We start from the raw sequence: 18,309 nt of genomic DNA on the forward strand, positions 1-18,309 counted from the left end.
AAAATTTGGATCTTTCTTCAGCTGCTCATTTTCAGCAATTTCATTTCTTGATAAGTAAAACAGTCTTAGCAACTTTGTCAAAATGAAATACGTCCAAAAAGATGGTAACAACATAAATGTAAAGATGTTTAAGGTGGTTTTATGATTTCAAAGTACATAATATATTTTGTACATACCCATATGAATTGGAAATTTTCGTGGAAATTGTGAAAGTGATATAGGTCATTTCTAACAGGTTGTAAAGCAGTTGTCGCAGTTCTTAATTTCACCAAGCTCTTCATTTGCCAGTGTTGTACTTGGCTTAAGAAAATATACAGATGGAATGCTGCTTTTCTTTGTTATTGGTGGCTGAAAATAACTTTTAGGGAAAAATTGACAGCTTACTTGAATTTATATGCAAGGAAACAGTAAAAACTTAAGAGAATGTATATCCTAAATCATGGAGAAAGATATCTGTTTTTAATCTGAACCTTTCTTTCCCTGTTGGCCATTGCCTGTAGGGTTTTTATTTTTCCTCTCCAAGTTTGTACTGCAGCTGTGGTCCTCAATGTGTGGGCCCAGGACCAGCAGCATCAATATCAGTACAGCGAGGAATTTGTCAGAAATACGCATTCTCAGGCCCCACCCCAGACTACTGAATTAGAAACTCTGGGGCATGCTAAAATTTGAGAACCACTGTTAGATTTCGGCTTTTGATCTTGAGAGTAGTAGCTACCAGAGCTGCCAAGGGTTTATGCATGCCCCTAAGTTCCTGGAGGAACTGCACTCAGATGTTCAGGATTCCCTCTTCCTTGACCCTATTTAACTTTAGGACAGTTCTCCGAGTGAGTCATATTCCAAAAAGGATCTGGCTCATAATTACTTTGCTTAAAAAATAAGTAACATTTTTTTCTAATTTGTAGGTAATACACATTCTTTATTTTTTGTTTATTTATTTTTTTGCTGAGGAAGGTTTGCCCTGAGCTAACACCTGTACCATTCTTCCTCTATTTTGTATGTGGCTTGCTGCCCCAGCATAGCGGCTGACAAGTCGTGTAGGCCCACACCTGGGAACTGAACCTGTGCTGCTGAAGTAGAGCATGCCAAACTTAACCAATAGGCCATAGGGCTGGCCCCATACATTCTTTATTTTATTTTTTTCTTTTTCTTTCTTTCTTTTTTTAATTTAATTTTTTTTTTTTGAGGAAGATTAGTTGTGAGCTAACATCTGCCACCAGTCCTCCCTCTTCTTGCTGAGGAAGACTGGCCCTGAGCTGACATCCGTGCCCATCTTCCTCTACTTTTTATATCTGGGATGCCTGCCACAGCATGGCTTGACAAGCAGTGCATAGGTCTGCACCCAGGATCTGAACTGGAGCACCCTGGGCTGCCAAAGCAGAACTTGCAAACTTAACTGCTGCACCACCGGGCCGGTGCCTGCCTTTCTTTTTTTTTTTTTTTTTTGGTGAGGAAGATTTGCTCTGAGCTAACATCTGTTGCCAATTTTCCTTTTTTTTTTTTTTTTTTTTTGCTTGAGGAAGATTAGCCCTGAGCTAACATTTCTGCCAGTCTTCTTCTATTTTGTATGTGGTTCACCACCACAGCATGGCCGATGAGTGGTACACCCAGGATCCAAACCCTTGAACCCTAGGTCACCCAAGTGGAACGCACCGAACTTAACCACTATGCCACAGGGACAGCCCAATACATTCTTTATTTTTAAAAATTGAAAATATATTTTAGCATATTTTTCCCAGTACGTTTCATTTCTAAGCTGGAATCATACTTTGGTTTTCCTCATTTTTTTTTCTCCTCTTACTGTTATTTTTCTACAGCATTAAATATTCTTTGAAAAGTTGATGTTTTATGTTTCTGTATAATATTCCCTCATATGCTGTCTTAATCCTATACTGTGGATAATTTATTTTCAGTTTTGTTGTTTTGCTTTTAAACATGAAAAGCAGTCTTATATGGAAATCGCTGTGTGCACATCACTGGTTATTTCCTTGGGAATTCCTTGAGGAGTAGTAACTGAATGAAAGTATACATTGTTAAGGCTCTTGATACATTCACGTTAACTTTTTTTTATGTGAAGCTTTTGACAGTCTTGCAAATGAGTTCTAAAAATTTATTATCATTGGTAATATCTCTTTAATTCTTACCAGGGTTACAGAATGAATATGGCCCAAGGTTGCACTTAAGTAAAAAGGAGAAGACCTGAGTAAAAAGGGTTTAAAGAAAGGACATTAATATTAGAAAGTCATCCAAGACCGTCTTTTAAATTGTGAAATCCATCCCCCCCGACACATACACTTATTTTTCTTTTAACCTTTAAGTGCCCTTTGTGAATTAGAGTTAGAGAGGCTGGATTGTGACTTGTCCAAAGTAATTTGCACAGACTGAACCAGGCCTCCATTGACTCCCCTCTTGGAGCCATTCAGTTCTATACTCTGCCTCCTAGTAATAAATGGGGGTCCAGTGCTTTTGTACTGTCTTTGAAATAGATGTCTCAAACCCTTTTTGTTTCTTCTCTTAAACAAGACTAAGTATAAACTCTAGCAAAACATATATTTAGATTATGCTAGAAAAAGGTGCCTGGTGAAATAAAGTAATTTCTAAACTATGTATTAAATTATTTACCTTGATTTTCAGTGATCAGAGACTTCCAGGAATATGTAGAGCCAGGAGAAGATTTCCCAGCTTCTCCTCAGAGAAGGAACACCGTGTCGCAGGAAGACAAAGACGACAGTGTGGTTTTACCTCTCGGTGCGGATACGCTTACACATAACTTGGGCATTCCAGTACTAGTAGTTTGCACAAAGGTTTGTTTGCTTCCTAGAGATTCTGCTACTGATATTAACCGAGGATGAACAAACTGTTTTGTTTTCCAGGCTCCTTTTGGAGTTGACACTTTAGTTTTCCTAGATAATTTTTCTTAACAAATGGAAATAATAGTTAAAAATATTGAATATATTATATTCACATGTTGGTTTTAGATCTTGTTATAGTTTTTTGGAAAGAAAATGTTATTTCAGATATTCTATTTGTGATTGAATTTCATTTTCCTAATTCTGGTTAGATTTCATTGTACAATCAGTTTAGTAGAAATAATTACAGATAAAATAACTTAATTATTAATTTTTATAAAATAGAATATTTTCCACATTAAATTTTGATATACTAATCTAACATCAGAAGAATTATGTACTTAAAATAAACTTTTAAACACCTATCAGCACTCATTATGTAAAGTTGATATGCAGTTATAAAGGCCTTTTTATTTATCTATTAGAGGTTCTGATAGGATTGCTATTATCAAAATTCTGTTAATTTAATTCTGTCACTATATACACTTGATAATAAAATCAAATTTCCTTTAAAAATATTTTATAGTTCAAATTCATCTTTTCCCCATTTGATACTAAGTATTATATCTTTGCTGCTTATAAGTCATGGAATAGTTAAGAAAATGACAGAATATATAAACCTTTTTGAGATCTAAAATTATTGCATGTAAAATTTGTGCATATAATTGAAGGATGGTACACAATTTCCTTATCTTTGGAATAAAAATGATAAATTTTAAATCTAGCTTGTTTTACTTTAAACGCTACAAAAGTTATCAATAACAAAGGAATGGGGGGGATAGCATTTAAATAATTAAGGTAAAGTGTTTATCTGCTTTTCAAGTGGTGATTTTGGCATAGTTGTTATTTATACCTTTACTGTAGAACTGTTTTTAAACTCCCACACTAGAACCCTTTTGTGTGTGATTTGTTCTGTTTTGTTTGGCAAAGAGCTGTTTATGGGCAGCTATTTCCTTGTTTTACATCATAGTTTGCCTCATAAAAAGCTATCTTATTTTTCCAAAGGAAAAATGTTAAGCTTAAAGGGACCTGAATCAGTATCAAATGAATAATATATTTATAAAATTTTCAAGCCAGAAGAGATTGTCTGCTGTATTTCATGGAAGCTAAGACACCGTCAGTTGCACTTCAGTTTAAGAGTTTTAAAATGTATAGGGGGCTGGGAGAATGTGTCTCTCAAGATGGATGAAGAATGGTGGTTCAACTCAGGTTAAACACTGGAAACTGAGAATTCAGAAAGACTAAGTTTCTTGCCCTGGGTCCACGTCCTCTTATTTCAGTTAAAAATCACGTTAAGCTACCATGCCTCACCAAAAGTGTTGCAAGTTAACAATGTAATAACTATAAGCATCTTTAATCATTTGAAATAAATACTCTCAGTGTTCTATAAAATGGACGAATGTGCTACATCATGATTATACAAGGAGACCAAGGAGACTCTGTTCTATGGGGGGGGTGTGTATGAAATATATATGTATAAAACAGAAAATCACATATCAATTTTGACCCCAAACTAATGTTAGGTGTATAATGAACATTATTAAATGTTTACTTTTGGGTTTCACACCTTCACTTAAGAAAGGTTTTGGTGAAGTTATTTGGATAGCATGATGTGTGAACATGACTTTATTTTTTTCCTAACATTTTTTTGTCACAAGCAGAATTCAGAATTGTTTCATTGGTTGTACAGGTGACATTTCAAAAATAGCCTGTAATTCCCTTTTTTTTTTTTTTTTTGCTGTTGGTAAGAGTGAATAAAAACTCCAGGAAAAAAATGAAGGTCAAATTAAGAGTTATCAGGTAAACAGAGGAACAAAGAGGAAGTAGTGAGAGGTGTAGACTCCCTGGGTGTGAAATGGCTTATAAACCTAGAATAGATGTTTGGATCTTAAAAACTTTGTTCTAGGACACAAGTAGTTGAGTTAGCAAGTGTGACCACCTATTATAAGCTTGTCCTGGTATTCTTCATTCCTTTATGTACTAAAACTTTCTCTTTGGTGTTCTCACCAGATTCAGTATAACGTAGAAGTCAATGCTTTTTAAAGAAATAAAATTATTCATTAGTCTTAAGACTCCAAGTAACAGTCTCTACACAGATAGGAGCAGTTGATATTCTAGGTCCCACTGTTCAGTCACCGTATCAGAGTGGTAGTTTTGTGATATTCTTCCCCAAAATTGAACTGTTTAAATCATTATGTTTAATTTTGATTAAAGTTAATGTTGTATTGATCTTTTTAAAATTATTTTAACTCAACAGTGTGATGCCATTAGTGTATTGGAGAAAGAACATGACTACAGAGATGAACATTTTGATTTTATTCAGTCACATATTCGGAAGTTTTGTTTACAGTGTATCCTTTTAATACATTAATTGGTGCAATGTACCTTACATGTTTGTATTTGTTTTTTAAAGTAAAGGAATTGATGGACTTTAGAAATTCCATAAACTTTTTTTCCTGTTAGCTCTGTTTGGAAATGTCATTTTAGTTCCCAAATCATTTATATCTGGGTATTTTGAGATATAAAAGAAAGTATTGAAATATATAACTGATTTGCTATTTTTTTTTTTTAAAGATTTTATTTTTTCCTTTTTCTCCCCAAAGCCCCCCAGTACATAGTTGTATATTCTTCGTTGTGGGTCCTTCTAGTTGTAGCATGTGGGACACCGCCCCAGCGTGGCCTGACGAGCAGTGCCATGTCTGCGCCCAGGATTCGAACCAACGAAACACCGGGCCGCCTGCAGCGGAGCGCATAGACTTAACCACTCGGCCACGGGGCCAGCCCCTGATTTGCTCTTTTTAAAGTACTATGCTTAAGAAAAATAGCAGTCTTATGTGGAAAATTCTAATAAGTTGGCATTGTGAACATTCTGATTAAAAACCCGTATTCAGGGGCTGCCCAGTGGTGTAGTGGTTAAGTTCTCGTGCTCTTCAGCGGCCTGGGGTTCACGGGTTCGGATCCTGGGCATGGACCTACACACTGCTCATCAAGCCACACCATGGCATCCCATATACAAAATAGAGGAAGATTGGCACAGATATTAGCTCAGAGCCAATCTTAGGCAAAAAGAGGAAGACTGGCAACAGATGTTACCTCAGGGCCGATCTTCCTCACCAAGAAAAAAAAGAAAGAAAGAGGTGGTATTTATTGGGGTAGGTTGTGGGGCAAGATCAATATTTAGGTTTGTGTGTTCTCATTTTTAATGTATTTAGTATGTTATCATTGCCATGTGCAGTCTAATGCAGGGTTTCAAAATCTGGCTGTGACCATAAGACTTACTGAGTTGGAACATTCCAAGGTGAGGCTGGAGATTCTGTACTTTTAAAAAGCTTCCTGGATGATTTTGATGAGCACAAGGTTAGAAAACCTGTCCTAAGGAATCTTGTCTAGTGTAGGTTGCAAAGACTAGATGAGCTAATGAATAACATTTACAAGTAAAAGAGGATAAAATGAGGGTTGTAAGTGAATGCTTTTAAGAGAATTTACATTTGAAAACTTAGTCACAGTTTGAGTCAGAACACTAAATAGAGCTGGGCTCACCCGCCCCTCTTGGATCAAATATTTTGCATTTGCATTCCCCAGCCAAAGCTTTTGGGTCTGAAAAGTAAAGAATTAATATTAGAAGTAGATCGTAGTAATAAGTGACAAACACATGTTTATAGTGTCTGCATTTTTTCATTTTCATTATGGGCATTTAAAGACCAGTTATAGAAAGCGTAGTAGAATCCAGTCACTTTTGACACTGGTAGTTCCATTTCCCCTTTTTCCTTCAGTGCTTTGTCCTCTCCATGGCCCTTTCTCTTCTCATGTCACATAATGGTTGAGTTGGGTTGAATTAAAGGGTGTTTGTCTACATAAGAGTCTTTAAAAAGAAAACAGCGTGAGTAATTGAAGTAGGTGTCTGTAGCCTTTTTTGTTATCTCTGAAGATTTAGAAAATTTGGCAACAGTCTCTTTAAACATTTATTTAATGCTGTACTGAAAACGTAAATACTATAGAAATGTAATCAGGAAGGAGACTGTCCAGTAAAATAATCACAGATATAATTACATAGAATTAGAGTGGTTGATTTTAAAAGAATACAAATGTGAGAAGTCACTTCAAGATAGTGAGATGTGTGTGTGTCAGGCACCAGTTCAAAATCATCTTTATTTTTAAATTTAAAAAATTGTGATTGCAATTCAGATTTTTCAGCTGTAGAAATCTAGATCATCATAAATTGGTTCTCATTATAAGGAAGATCATTAATGAAAAGTTCACACAATTAAGCTTTTTTTAAAAATTTTTTATTTTTATTTTTATTTTTTTTCCTTTACCAAAGCCCCCCCCACCCCATACATAGTTGTGCATTTTTAGTTGTGGGTCCTTCTAGTTGTGGCATGTGGGATGCTGCCTCAGTAGGGCCTGATGAGCGCTGCCATGTCCAAGCCCAGGATTTGAACTGGCGAAACCCTGGGCCGCCAAAGCAGAGCACGCGAACTTAACCACTCTGCCACAGGGCTGGCCCTCACACAATTAAGCTTTTACTTAAGATTATGATGTTTATTTCTACCAGGTTAAGTTTTATACTAAGTTAAGTAGTAGTTAGCAATCAGTACCACTTTTAGGTTCATAAGCCTCAGTTCGTGTCCTAGAAAATACCTCAGTTCAAAGTTAGACCATTCCCAGCGTTTCCTCATGGCCTATGTCACCGTCTCTCTCAGGACACAATGGCCAGCTAGAGCATGCTCCTCAGCAGTGGTCAGGATTTCTGATAGCCACTCTGACCACATCATTTGTCAGTGGTCACATTGACCCTTTTTCCACAGGCCTCTCTTAATCTTTTGATCCACTATATCTCTTGGACAAAAGGTCAAAGTTAGGATCTGCTTTAATTAATACATCTTCATGTGAGGTAGTCTTATCTCAGGTTTTGGTCATGAAATCTGTTTTGCCTTGGATCATTCCCGAAAGCTTCCTCACTGTACCTGTTGGTTCATCTTCTCTCAAGGGTGGATCTCCTGAGCTTTGTTCCCAAAGTCCTAATTTCTGGGATTAGTAAAAATGACTAGTGACACTAGTGCAATCTGTTTCTGTTGAAAAGGCAAACAAAACAGTTGTTGATAAATAATAGTCCTACTTCATGAGGTTTAAGGAGATTAAAAACAAAAACAAATTTTGTCTTCATGTGCTTTAAACATGGAGGTAGTAATGGTGTCAGTATTAATCAGTTTACCTCTAGTGTCTTGGCTTAATGAGACTTTTGCTAAGTCAGTTATGTACAGATTGTTTTATTTGCATTTTAGCCTGTATGTATCTTATACTTCTGAAATTCTTGATTACTATATAATATACCTTTGGAAATTATTTTTGAAACTAATATGCATGTAAATGTTAAGCTGAGAACACAAAATTTTATGGTACCTATTCAAGGAATTTGTCCAAAAATTCTTTAATAATACTATTCAGATGGTGCAGCACTTATTTACACTTCAGTAAAAGAAAACAAAAATATAGATTTAGTATATAAATACATTGTTCAGAAACTATATGGATTTCCCTACAAGATTCCTGCTGTTGTTGTGGAAAAAGATGCAGTATTTATGTAAGTATACTCTTAAATACATTATTTTATTATGTATTGTGGCTATGATTTGATGGTGAGTTATCATTTTTGGTTTTGAGGTGACACCAGTAGATCTTTCCATGATGACAAGGTGAGAATCTGTTTCTAGATTGTTTTGTGTATAACCTGCCTTATCTGTTTATCATTGCCTTGTAGATTTACTGCTGGCCTGAGTCCTTTTCAAAAGGCCTTGCTGTCGTAGCTAAATTATCTTTTGGGTGCATATACCAGTGTATCTACTTACTCTTTAATTGGTTGTAATAAATAAAGGACCTAATGTATAATCTAGACATGCTTTTAAAAAGTTACCAGAATAAAATTGGGAGGTAATAATTAATTACCATCCTCCCCCCAAAAAAACTAATGGCATTTTTAAAATCAGGAAGATTGGTAATCATTTTAAGTAGGCATTAGTAAACCATAACTTGAGCATTATAATAAAAAAGCTGATTAGTTTTTCATAAGTTGGTGAAATTTAACTTCATAGAAATGTTCCCTTTGATATGATCATGAAATGCTTGGGAATTAATCGTGTGCGTTTGAGAATTTATCATGTGCGTTTCTTTTCAGTCCAGCAGGGTGGGATAATGATAAGAAAATAGGAATACTGCATGAAAATTTTCAAACATTAAAAGCAGAAGATAATTTTGAAGACATTATAACTAAACCACCTGTCCGAAAGGTAACAGTTTTCAATATATAGTCTCAATATTTAGGCTTTTAAACTGAGGGGGAAGTCCATAACTTAAAATTGTAGTTAGAAAGGTAAGGGAGTCCTTTTCTATAATGGGATTTCTAAGTGTGATTTGCGTGTTTTTAAGGCACAATTCCAAATAAAGGTGTTTTATCAAAATATAAATCAGCTGTTACTGATCGTTAGTTAGCTTTTAGCATATTTAGAGTAGCAAATTTTAGTGCAGGTTCCATTTTCTAATGGAAATCATGGATTGGCATGAGGGAATATGTAGCATCTTGATAGTTTGAATAGGTAAAAGTTGTGAACTTTCCAACCCAGAGCTCAGCCAAAAGCCAAGAAAACATTGCTAGATTAATTTTATTAGCTTCTATCTATTGAGGCAGATCTTGGATCTTCTCCACAGTCAGTAGTTACCTACGCTAGCCCACAGCCATCCAGAAGCTTCCAGTTTCCTGTGTTTGATTTTAGTTTTGACTGTTACATGTCATTCTTATGACTCTGAAATCGGCTTCCAGAAGGTGCTCTTTTTTCATGTGTCTTGATTTCATGTTAAGCAGTATTTGATGTTCTACAGTTAAATATTATAGATGTTTCTGGAAAGTTTTGTAAAAATGAGTGCATATAATACTTCTCACTGACTTTTAATTTGGATGTGTTGTAGGAAAAAATTTTGATTTAACATATAGTAAGATTCTTACTTAAGAATCCAAATATTTGCATTGAGCATCTGTCTTCTGTTTGTGGGTAATTAGAAATAAGAAAAGTAACATCAAATGAAGAATCAGTTGCTGTAGCGTTTAGTTTGGATATCTGTTAAAAGAAATGTGCATATCAAAAAAAGGGCAATTTTCCCATTATCTTTTTTTAATATGTTTTTTATATGTATATATGTATTTTTGTTTTTTAAAGATTGACACATGAACTAACAACTGTTGCCAATCTTTTTTTTCCCTTCTTCTCCCCAAAGCCCCCCAGTACATAGTTGTGCATTCTAGTTGTGAATGCCTCTTGTTGTGCTATGTAGGACACCACCTCAGCATGGCCTGATGAGTTGTGCCCAGGATCCAAACCTGCAAAACCCTGGGCCACCGGAGCAGAGTGCGTGAGCTTAACCACTCAGCTGCGGGGCTGGCTCCCCATTATCTCTTTTACCAACAAAATTGTGCTTTGTTTAAGTTGTCTTTTATTCGTTCCACAAATATTACTGAGCACCAAATCGGGCACTGATTAGGTACTAGGTGCTGAATAGGAGGGTGATGCCATAGTAAATCAAGGGGCCGGCCCCGTGGCCAAGTGGTTAAGTTCCCACGCTCTGCTGCGGCGGCCCAGGGTTTCACCGGTTTGGATCCTGGGCGCGGACATGGCACCGCTCATCAGGCCATGCTGCGGCGGCGTCCACATACTACAACTAGAAGGACCTGCAACTAAAATATGTACAACTATATGCTGGGGGGATTTGGGGAGAAAAAGCAGAAAGAAAAAGAAAGGATTGGCAACAGTTGTTAGCTCAGCTGTCAATCTTTGAAAAAAATAGTAAATCAATACAGAAGCCATCTCTCAAGTGGTGATAAGTGCCGTGGAAGTTAAGCAGGGTGAGGGGAGAGGACTGGGGTGGGGAGAGATGCTGTTTTAGGAGTGGTTGGGGAATGTCTCTGGTAAGAGGGGAGAATGTTGAAGGCAGAGGGAACAGAAGGTACCCAGCCCTGAGACAGGAGTGTGCAGAGGGGACCAGAGAGGCTGGAAGAGAGCCAGGAGGAGGGCCAGAGTAGTAGAAGATGAAAGGCAGAGTTAAGATCTTGTAGGGCCCTATCATTAGGCTGCAGTCAGGACTTGGGTTACATTCTGAGTGGGATGGAGAGAGAGAGAGAGACTGGAGGGAGAGTTCGAGCCGAGGAGTGATGTAATCTGACTTCACCTTTTAAAAGGAGCGCTCTGGGGGCCGGCCCAGTGGCACAGCGGTTAAGTTCACACATTCCACTTCGGCGGCCCAGGATTCGCTGGTTCGGATCCCAGGTGCAGACATGGCACTGCTTGGCACGCCATGCTGTGGCAGGCGTCCCACGTATAAAGTAGAGGAAGATGGGCAGGGATGTTAGCTCAGAGCCAGACTTCTTCAGCAAAAAGAGGGGGATTGGCAGCAGATGTTAGCTCAAGGCTAATCTTCCTCAAAAATAAAATAAAATAAAAATAAAAGGAGTGCTCTGGCTACTGGGTGGAAAATAGACTGGGGCAGGTCTTGTACTGACAGTAGAAGCAGGAGACATTTGCTACTCTTTTTTCCTAATTATTCAGCAGATAGAAAGAAGAGCCATTATATTTTTATTTCAGGGAAACCAGGGGCAAGCTGCTTTTCCATTCAACTGGGATATTATTGGTGCTTTTAAAACACCTAACTATTGTTTAGTAGATTTTATAAGCATGGTTAATATGCCTATGACTCTAGGATTGTGCTGTCCGATACAGTAGCTACTAGTCACATATGGCTTTTAAATGTAAATTAAGTAAAACTAAATAAAATTTAAAAATTAGTTCCTCACTCACACTAGCCACACTTCAAGTACGTAATAGCCGTAGGTGGCTGGTGGCTGGCACGTTGAGCAGCACAGAGACAGAACATTTCTCTCCTTGTGGGCACTTAGTGGACAGCTCTGCAATAGGGGCTTGGGTAGGGCAGCTCACCCATGTAAATATGGGTAACGTTCATATTCTTGAATTTTTAAAAACTTTAGTCTAATCTTAAAAAGTAAGTTATAATGGGTTTTAGCATAGTATATCAGACTTATTTATACATTGCTCATTTCAGTTTGTTCATGAGAAGGAAATTGTGGCAGAAGATGACCAAGTGTTTCTGATGAAGCTACAGGTAAGAAATTGCATCAGAAGCAGACTTAGTATAGTTATATTTTCTTTAAAAATATTGCAATACATGCTGTGAATGTCTAACCTAGAATTCTTTTGTGTTTTTCAGTCTCTTTTAGCAAAGCAGCCACCAACTGCAGCTGGAAGGCCTGTGGTCAGTATTACAAATTTTGGCAAAATTATTAAAATGCAGTTCATGTTGTTTTAGTTCTTTTTTTCTTAATCATGTACGTGTCTCATATGAGTGGGCTTTGATATAAACTTAAATTCAGAATTCTTCTGGAATTTGTGAGATTTTAAAAGGTAGACTTCACTCCCTTTTCGAATATTTAAATTGCAAAGATCTATTTTGCAACATTTCTTGTGCATCAGTTGCTACGCTGAGCCATTTGTGTGTGTTACTTTATAAATCCTCACAATAGCCTATGAGGCAAGTACTATTATTTGACCCGTTTTGCAGATGGGAAAATGTAGGCTTTGGAGAACATTGTCACTTGTCTGAGGTTATACAGCCAGTGGGATGCCAGTCCAGATTGGAACCCAGATCTGACTCCCACACTTACTCATAACCACAGCTCCTTGTTCAGTATGTTCTTCTTTTTTCCATTGAGGGGAAAGTTAGTATTCTAAAATATGATGGGTATTTTCTAATAATGAGGACACAGTTGCTAAACGTTTTTGTCAATGGCCTGCGATGTAAAAGTATCAGTAGAACAGATGGGGGATGATTGCAAAGTAATTTCTTTTTATAATAATAACTTTTGTGAAGTTGGAAGTTTCAAGTTTTTATAATTATAGCTTTCCTGTTTTTATATAGGATGCCTCACCAAGAGTCCCGGGAGGCTCCCCTCGAACACCAAATAGATCTGTGTCATCCAATGTTGCCAGTGTGTCACCCATCCCTGCTGGGTCCAAAAAAATTGATCCAAACATGAAAGGTACATTTCTCTCTTTCTTGGAAAAACAGCACAGTACATTTTTTACAGTAGGAAGAAATCTACCTGGAATCCCACCTTTTGCCATAGCTATTTTCATTTTTGTGCAGTAGCTTCTAGTCTTTCTCTCTGTAGATAGAATCTCATGGTTAAACTGTGAACCATTCTGCAATATAGTCTTAATATATCATTTGTGTGATGTGAGCTTTATGAAAGCTTTGTGTCGTGTTTAATTATTCTCCTATGGTAGGTAGTTCAAGAAATTTGTATTTTTACTATAATAGGTTATCTGCAATTACTATAAAGAAGAAAACTATGCAAAATAGTTATTTCTGTAGGAATAATTGCCATAAGTGGGATTAGTAGGTCAGAGTGTGTACATTTTTATGCTTTGTAATAATGTTTTTCGAATAGATTGTTCAGTTCCATCATCAACATTGGGTGATGCAATTTTGCCACAACCTCCTCGGCATTCTTTCAATACGAACTAATAAGAACTTTTCCCCTGCTATTTCCTTTCTCTTTGTATTTCTCTTCTCTGAGTTGTTTATTGCTATCCTTTACGCATTTCTCTCTTGGAACTTCGACTGGTTTTCATATAGGATTAGGTAACTTTCTGTAATACTTGAGGCAAATATTTCTCAACAGTTATATTTTTGAAGAACCCCTTTCAAAAGGGAGATATATTAGCACCTAACATCTGTTTGTTTAAAATGCTTTTGGCCTTTTAAAAACAACATTCTAATTTTCTAATAATCTTACACTCTTAAAGGTTGCTCATATTTTGTTTTATATATGGGTAAATTAGAGAAAAAGTGACCCAGCCTCAAAAGATCAAACTGGACTTGACTTGTAATATACAGCTCTTAAATTTTGTCTGTTAATGTTTTCTATATGTGATTGCTATGGTAATAATTTATTGAAAAATCTAATGTTTTGAATGAATTTTTTTTTTCTTTAATAGCTGGAGCTACAAGTGAAGGTGTCCTGGCAAATTTCTTCAATAGTTTGCTGAGTAAAAAGACTGGTTCCCCAGGAGGCCCTGGTGTTGGTGGTGGCAGCCCTGGAAGTGGGGCTGCAGGTGGAAGCAGTGGTTTATCACCGTCTGCCAAAAAGTCAGGTATAGTTGCCTGGAGCTTTAAAACAAAAAACAAAGACAAAAACAAACCAGCTTTATTGTGATACTATTTACGTTCCATGAGGCTCACTCATTTAAAGTGTACAATTCAAAACTTTTAGTATATTCACAGAGTTGTACAAACCATCACCGTAATCTAATTTTAGAACATTTTTGTCTGCCCAGAAAGAAACCTATAGCCTATTAGCAGTTACTTCTCTTCCCGCCCAGTCCCTCAGTCCTAGGCAACCACTAATCTACTTTCTGTCTCTCTGGATTTCCGTATCTGGAGATTTTATATAAATGGACTTATACAATATATCCCTTCTTTAGCATAAGGTTTTCTGGGTTCATCCATGTTTTAGCATGTATCAGTACTTCATTCTTTTATATTGCTGAATAAAATTCCACTGTGTAGATGTGCTACATTTTATTCATCCATTCATCAGTTGATGGACATTGAGATTGTTTCCATTTTGGCTGTTAGGAATAACACTACTATGAACGTTTGTTTTTGTGTGGACAGATATTTTCATTTCTCTTGCGTATATACCTAGGAGTGGAATTGCTGCATCATGTGGTAACTCTACTTTTAAAACTGCCAAAGTGTTTTGCAAAACACTGCTCCATTTTACATTCCTAACAGACGAGGATGAGGGTCCCAGTTTCTCCACATCCTTGCTGGCATTGGTTATTGAGAATCTTTTCATGTGTTTGTTGATCATTCGTGTATCTTCTTTGGAGAAATGTCTATTCAAATCCTTTGCCCATTTTCAAATTGGGTTGTCTTTTATTGTTGAGTTTTAAGTGTTCTTTACATATTCTGTTTACTAGACCCTTATCAGATGTAGAATTTGCAAATGTTTTCTCCCATTGTGCTGGTTGTCTTTTCACTTCTTTGGTAGTGTCCTTTGAAGCACAGAAGTTTTGAATTTTGATGAAGTCCAGTTTTATTTTTCTCTTGTTGCTTGTGTAAATGCTGTTTAAGATTTTATTTTTCCTTCTTCTCCCCAAAGTCCCCCAGTACATAGTTGTGTATTTTTAGTTGTGGGTCCTTCCATTTGTGGCATGCGGGATGCTGCCTCAGCATGGCTTGATGAGTGGTGCCATGTCCATGCCCAGGATCCAAACCAGCGAAACCCTGGGCTGCTGAAGCAGAACACGCAAACTTAACCACTCAACCATGGGGCCGGCCTGTAAATGCTCTTTAAACAGACTTTTAACCCATTCTCCTTTTTTTTTTTTTTTTTTTTTGAGGAAGACTGGCCCTGAGCTAACATCCATGCCCATCTTCCTCTATTGTATATATGGGATGCCTACCACAGCATGGCGTGTCAAGAGGTGCCATGTCTGCACCCAGGATCCGAACCAGCAAAACCCAGGCCACCAAAGCGGAATGCGTAAACTTAACCACTGTGCCACTGGGCCAGCCCCCATTCTTTTTTGATCCTACCTTCTTGCCACCCTTTTCACAAATAAAGCCAGCTCCCATTTTTCGAACCTTTTATGGGTTTCTGGGTATAAATTGAAGTACTTCTTGGCTTTTCCCACTGCCAGTTCAGAAGATTAAGCTTTCTTAGAACTGCTAATTTAGTTACCATTCATTCATTTTTCCAGATACCAAAATTTTATTTTCTCTTTTACTGTCCTTGCTGTCCTGTGCCTTTTTAAAAAATACCTTATGAGATTAAATGATACATGCTAGTTTTACTTCCATTTGGTAACAGACCCCACAATTTAAAATGAGGGCATTTATTCATTTTATTTATTTATTTTTTTGAGGAAGATTAGCCCTGAGCTAACATCTGCTGCCAGTCCTACTCTTTTTTTGCTGAGGAAGGCTGGCCCTGAGAGCTAACATCCATGCCCATCTTCCTCTACTTTATATGTGGGACGCCTAGCACAGCGTGGCTTGCCAAGCAGTGCCGTGTCTGCACCTGGGATCCCAACCGGTGAACCCCCTCTCCCTGAAGTGGTGTATGCACACTTAACTGCTGTGCCGCTGGGCCGGCCTCAAAGGACATTTATTTTTAAATTAAGGATGTTTATATGATTTGGTATGCTAGATGAAACCATTGGCAATTTTTAAATAAAGAGAGATTGGTGAATAAGGTAATTTGACATCTAAATCTTGTTTCTGTTACTTTAATGTAGGCCAGAAGCCTGTCCTATCAGATGTTCACGCAGAACTGGACAGAATTGCACGAAAACCAGTTACAGTTTCTTCTACAACATCTACATCTCCTACAGAAGGAGAAGCTTCTTGAAGATACCAAATAAAGCCATTTATTCAGTTTTCTGGGATAATGTAAACTTGCCTCTGCCTTTTCCTTCAAAAGTGGAATTGGGAACTGGAGTGCTTTTTCAGATGGACTAAATTTATGTCTTTTTGTGTGTGTGTGGTTTCCCATTTTTGTAAAAGGGAGCTATACAGAGGAAAAATTAATCTACACTATGTAAGATTGCTGTTTGCATTGCCACTTTGCATAAGGAAGTAATTTTGGGTTTTGAAAAACTACAAATTTATAGATCTGAAATACAGCCATGTGATCATATTCTAAAGGCTATTTAAAACAAATAGGAGAGTTTAGGGAAGAGCATAAAATAATGTGCTTTGGGCGTTTGACTGACTTGGAAATCCAAGCTTATTTTAATTAAGACTATTAAAATCATTTTTTAAATTATGAGTTAGTTTTGTTGGAAAAGAGAAAATGATCAATGTCAAATTTTCCACACCAACGTAAATATACCACCACACATGGAATATGCGAGAGAACTATCACATAGCATTTGATACACTAGTCATTATCTCAATCCATGATCCTGTACGTTGTCATCAAAATATGATTTAGAAATATTGGCCAAGATTTGTTTCTTTAACTGAAAAGAAAGCACACTGTCTAAATGTGTAAAAGAAAAATGCAGAGGTTATTAAAATGTAAAGAGGTAACAGTCTTTGGATTTGTCTATATGTAGAGACAGAGAGATACCTCTCTCTCTGTCTCTATATATATATGGCTCTGCCTTAATATACCCCTTTTTTGTTTGTGACTTTCAATTGTAATCAGTTAATAAAGTATTTATTCTCTGCATTCAGGTTCAAATAACTTGTTGCATTCTGTTTAAATTTGTATTTATTACATAATGAATAAGATTTGTTAGTATTTTGAAGTGTTTGATTTAGTAAGATTGTTAAGCATTCTGGTCTTCTTTCCAAGAAACAAGTGAGTACATGAGATTCACTATCCCGTAAGTTTCCTTAAATTGGGAGTTTACCCTGATCAACCCATCTCCCCTACAAGCATGTCTCGAACTGCAGGATTGTATGTCACATTCCTAGTAGACAAAAATATATAACCTTTTATCATTATTTAATGGGCAGAAGCTGTTTTAAAAGCTTGGCAAATGCACTGACACACAGCTACTCTCTTACAGGTGAGAACACCTGTTAGTAGTTCCACCTTGTCAATCCTCAGTTTTCAATGCTTGTTTTAGAACCTTCATAAGAACAGTCTGATCTTGTTGAAATTCAACTAAAAACACATGTGCATTGACCTATTGAGTCATTTTAAATAATTGGAAAAAAGAACTACCCTTTAAATTGGTCTTTGTTATTACTTTAAAATATAGTATACATTTCAAAGATTTTTTTCAACAAAATGACATTTGTTGTCTACTATGTAACGTAATCCTTTTGTTATGACTTTTAAAATCTGTTTTAGTTTTATATATTTGGTTCCTAATAGTTGAATAGAAATGTAAAAATATATGAGATGGTAATAATTTGTTTCAGGGTGGGAAAAACTTAGGGTGTTCATGGGCATTGAAAAATTAATTTGTAAATTCATTTTGTTTGATAACAAAGGAGATGAAAAATGCCACTGATACAATCCTTAGTCTAGAAAGGGTTTTGCAGTCATGGTGATGTAAAGACCAACTTTTCTAAACTAGTAGTTAATGAAGTAAGTGAAACTAATGAAAGAGAAAATTGCAGACTGTACATCATGGTGTGCTTGATGTGTCTGCTGTGCTTGCATGTCTAAGCCAACTCATCATTTTTTTCTGTGTGACATTGGAGATGTACTAGAAAATCCTTGGAATTAACTGAGTTGTTACCTGAAATGACTGTAATGGTTCACTTTGTATGGGATTCAGTTTTAACTAATCTAAAAACCTTGTGTTTACCATATTTAGACCTTAAACTTACTTTTGTACCAATTTTTTCAAGGAAATTTGATTTTAAACTACTT

The 18,309-nt window shown here is 36.5% G+C and overlaps 1 protein-coding gene across 1 annotated transcript in view; it reads left to right on the top strand.

Moving 5' to 3' along the window:
* Window positions 1–17,151, top strand: part of DYNC1LI1 (dynein cytoplasmic 1 light intermediate chain 1) — a 35,129-nt gene extending 17,978 nt beyond the window's left edge. The window contains exons 5-13 of the mRNA XM_046675612.1: window positions 2,632–2,801; window positions 5,104–5,197; window positions 8,295–8,430; window positions 9,022–9,133; window positions 11,952–12,011; window positions 12,117–12,161; window positions 12,825–12,945; window positions 13,907–14,062; window positions 16,214–17,151. Coding sequence (XP_046531568.1) covers window positions 2,632–2,801; window positions 5,104–5,197; window positions 8,295–8,430; window positions 9,022–9,133; window positions 11,952–12,011; window positions 12,117–12,161; window positions 12,825–12,945; window positions 13,907–14,062; window positions 16,214–16,326 — 1,007 coding nt within the window. The 3' untranslated portion in view covers window positions 16,327–17,151. The remainder of the gene's footprint in view (window positions 1–2,631; window positions 2,802–5,103; window positions 5,198–8,294; window positions 8,431–9,021; window positions 9,134–11,951; window positions 12,012–12,116; window positions 12,162–12,824; window positions 12,946–13,906; window positions 14,063–16,213) is intronic.
* Window positions 17,152–18,309: the final 1,158 nt, after the last annotated feature.

Source organism: Equus quagga, chromosome 1, assembly GCF_021613505.1.
Source record: "Equus quagga isolate Etosha38 chromosome 1, UCLA_HA_Equagga_1.0, whole genome shotgun sequence".
In the NCBI taxonomy this organism is placed as follows: Eukaryota; Metazoa; Chordata; class Mammalia; order Perissodactyla; family Equidae; genus Equus; species Equus quagga.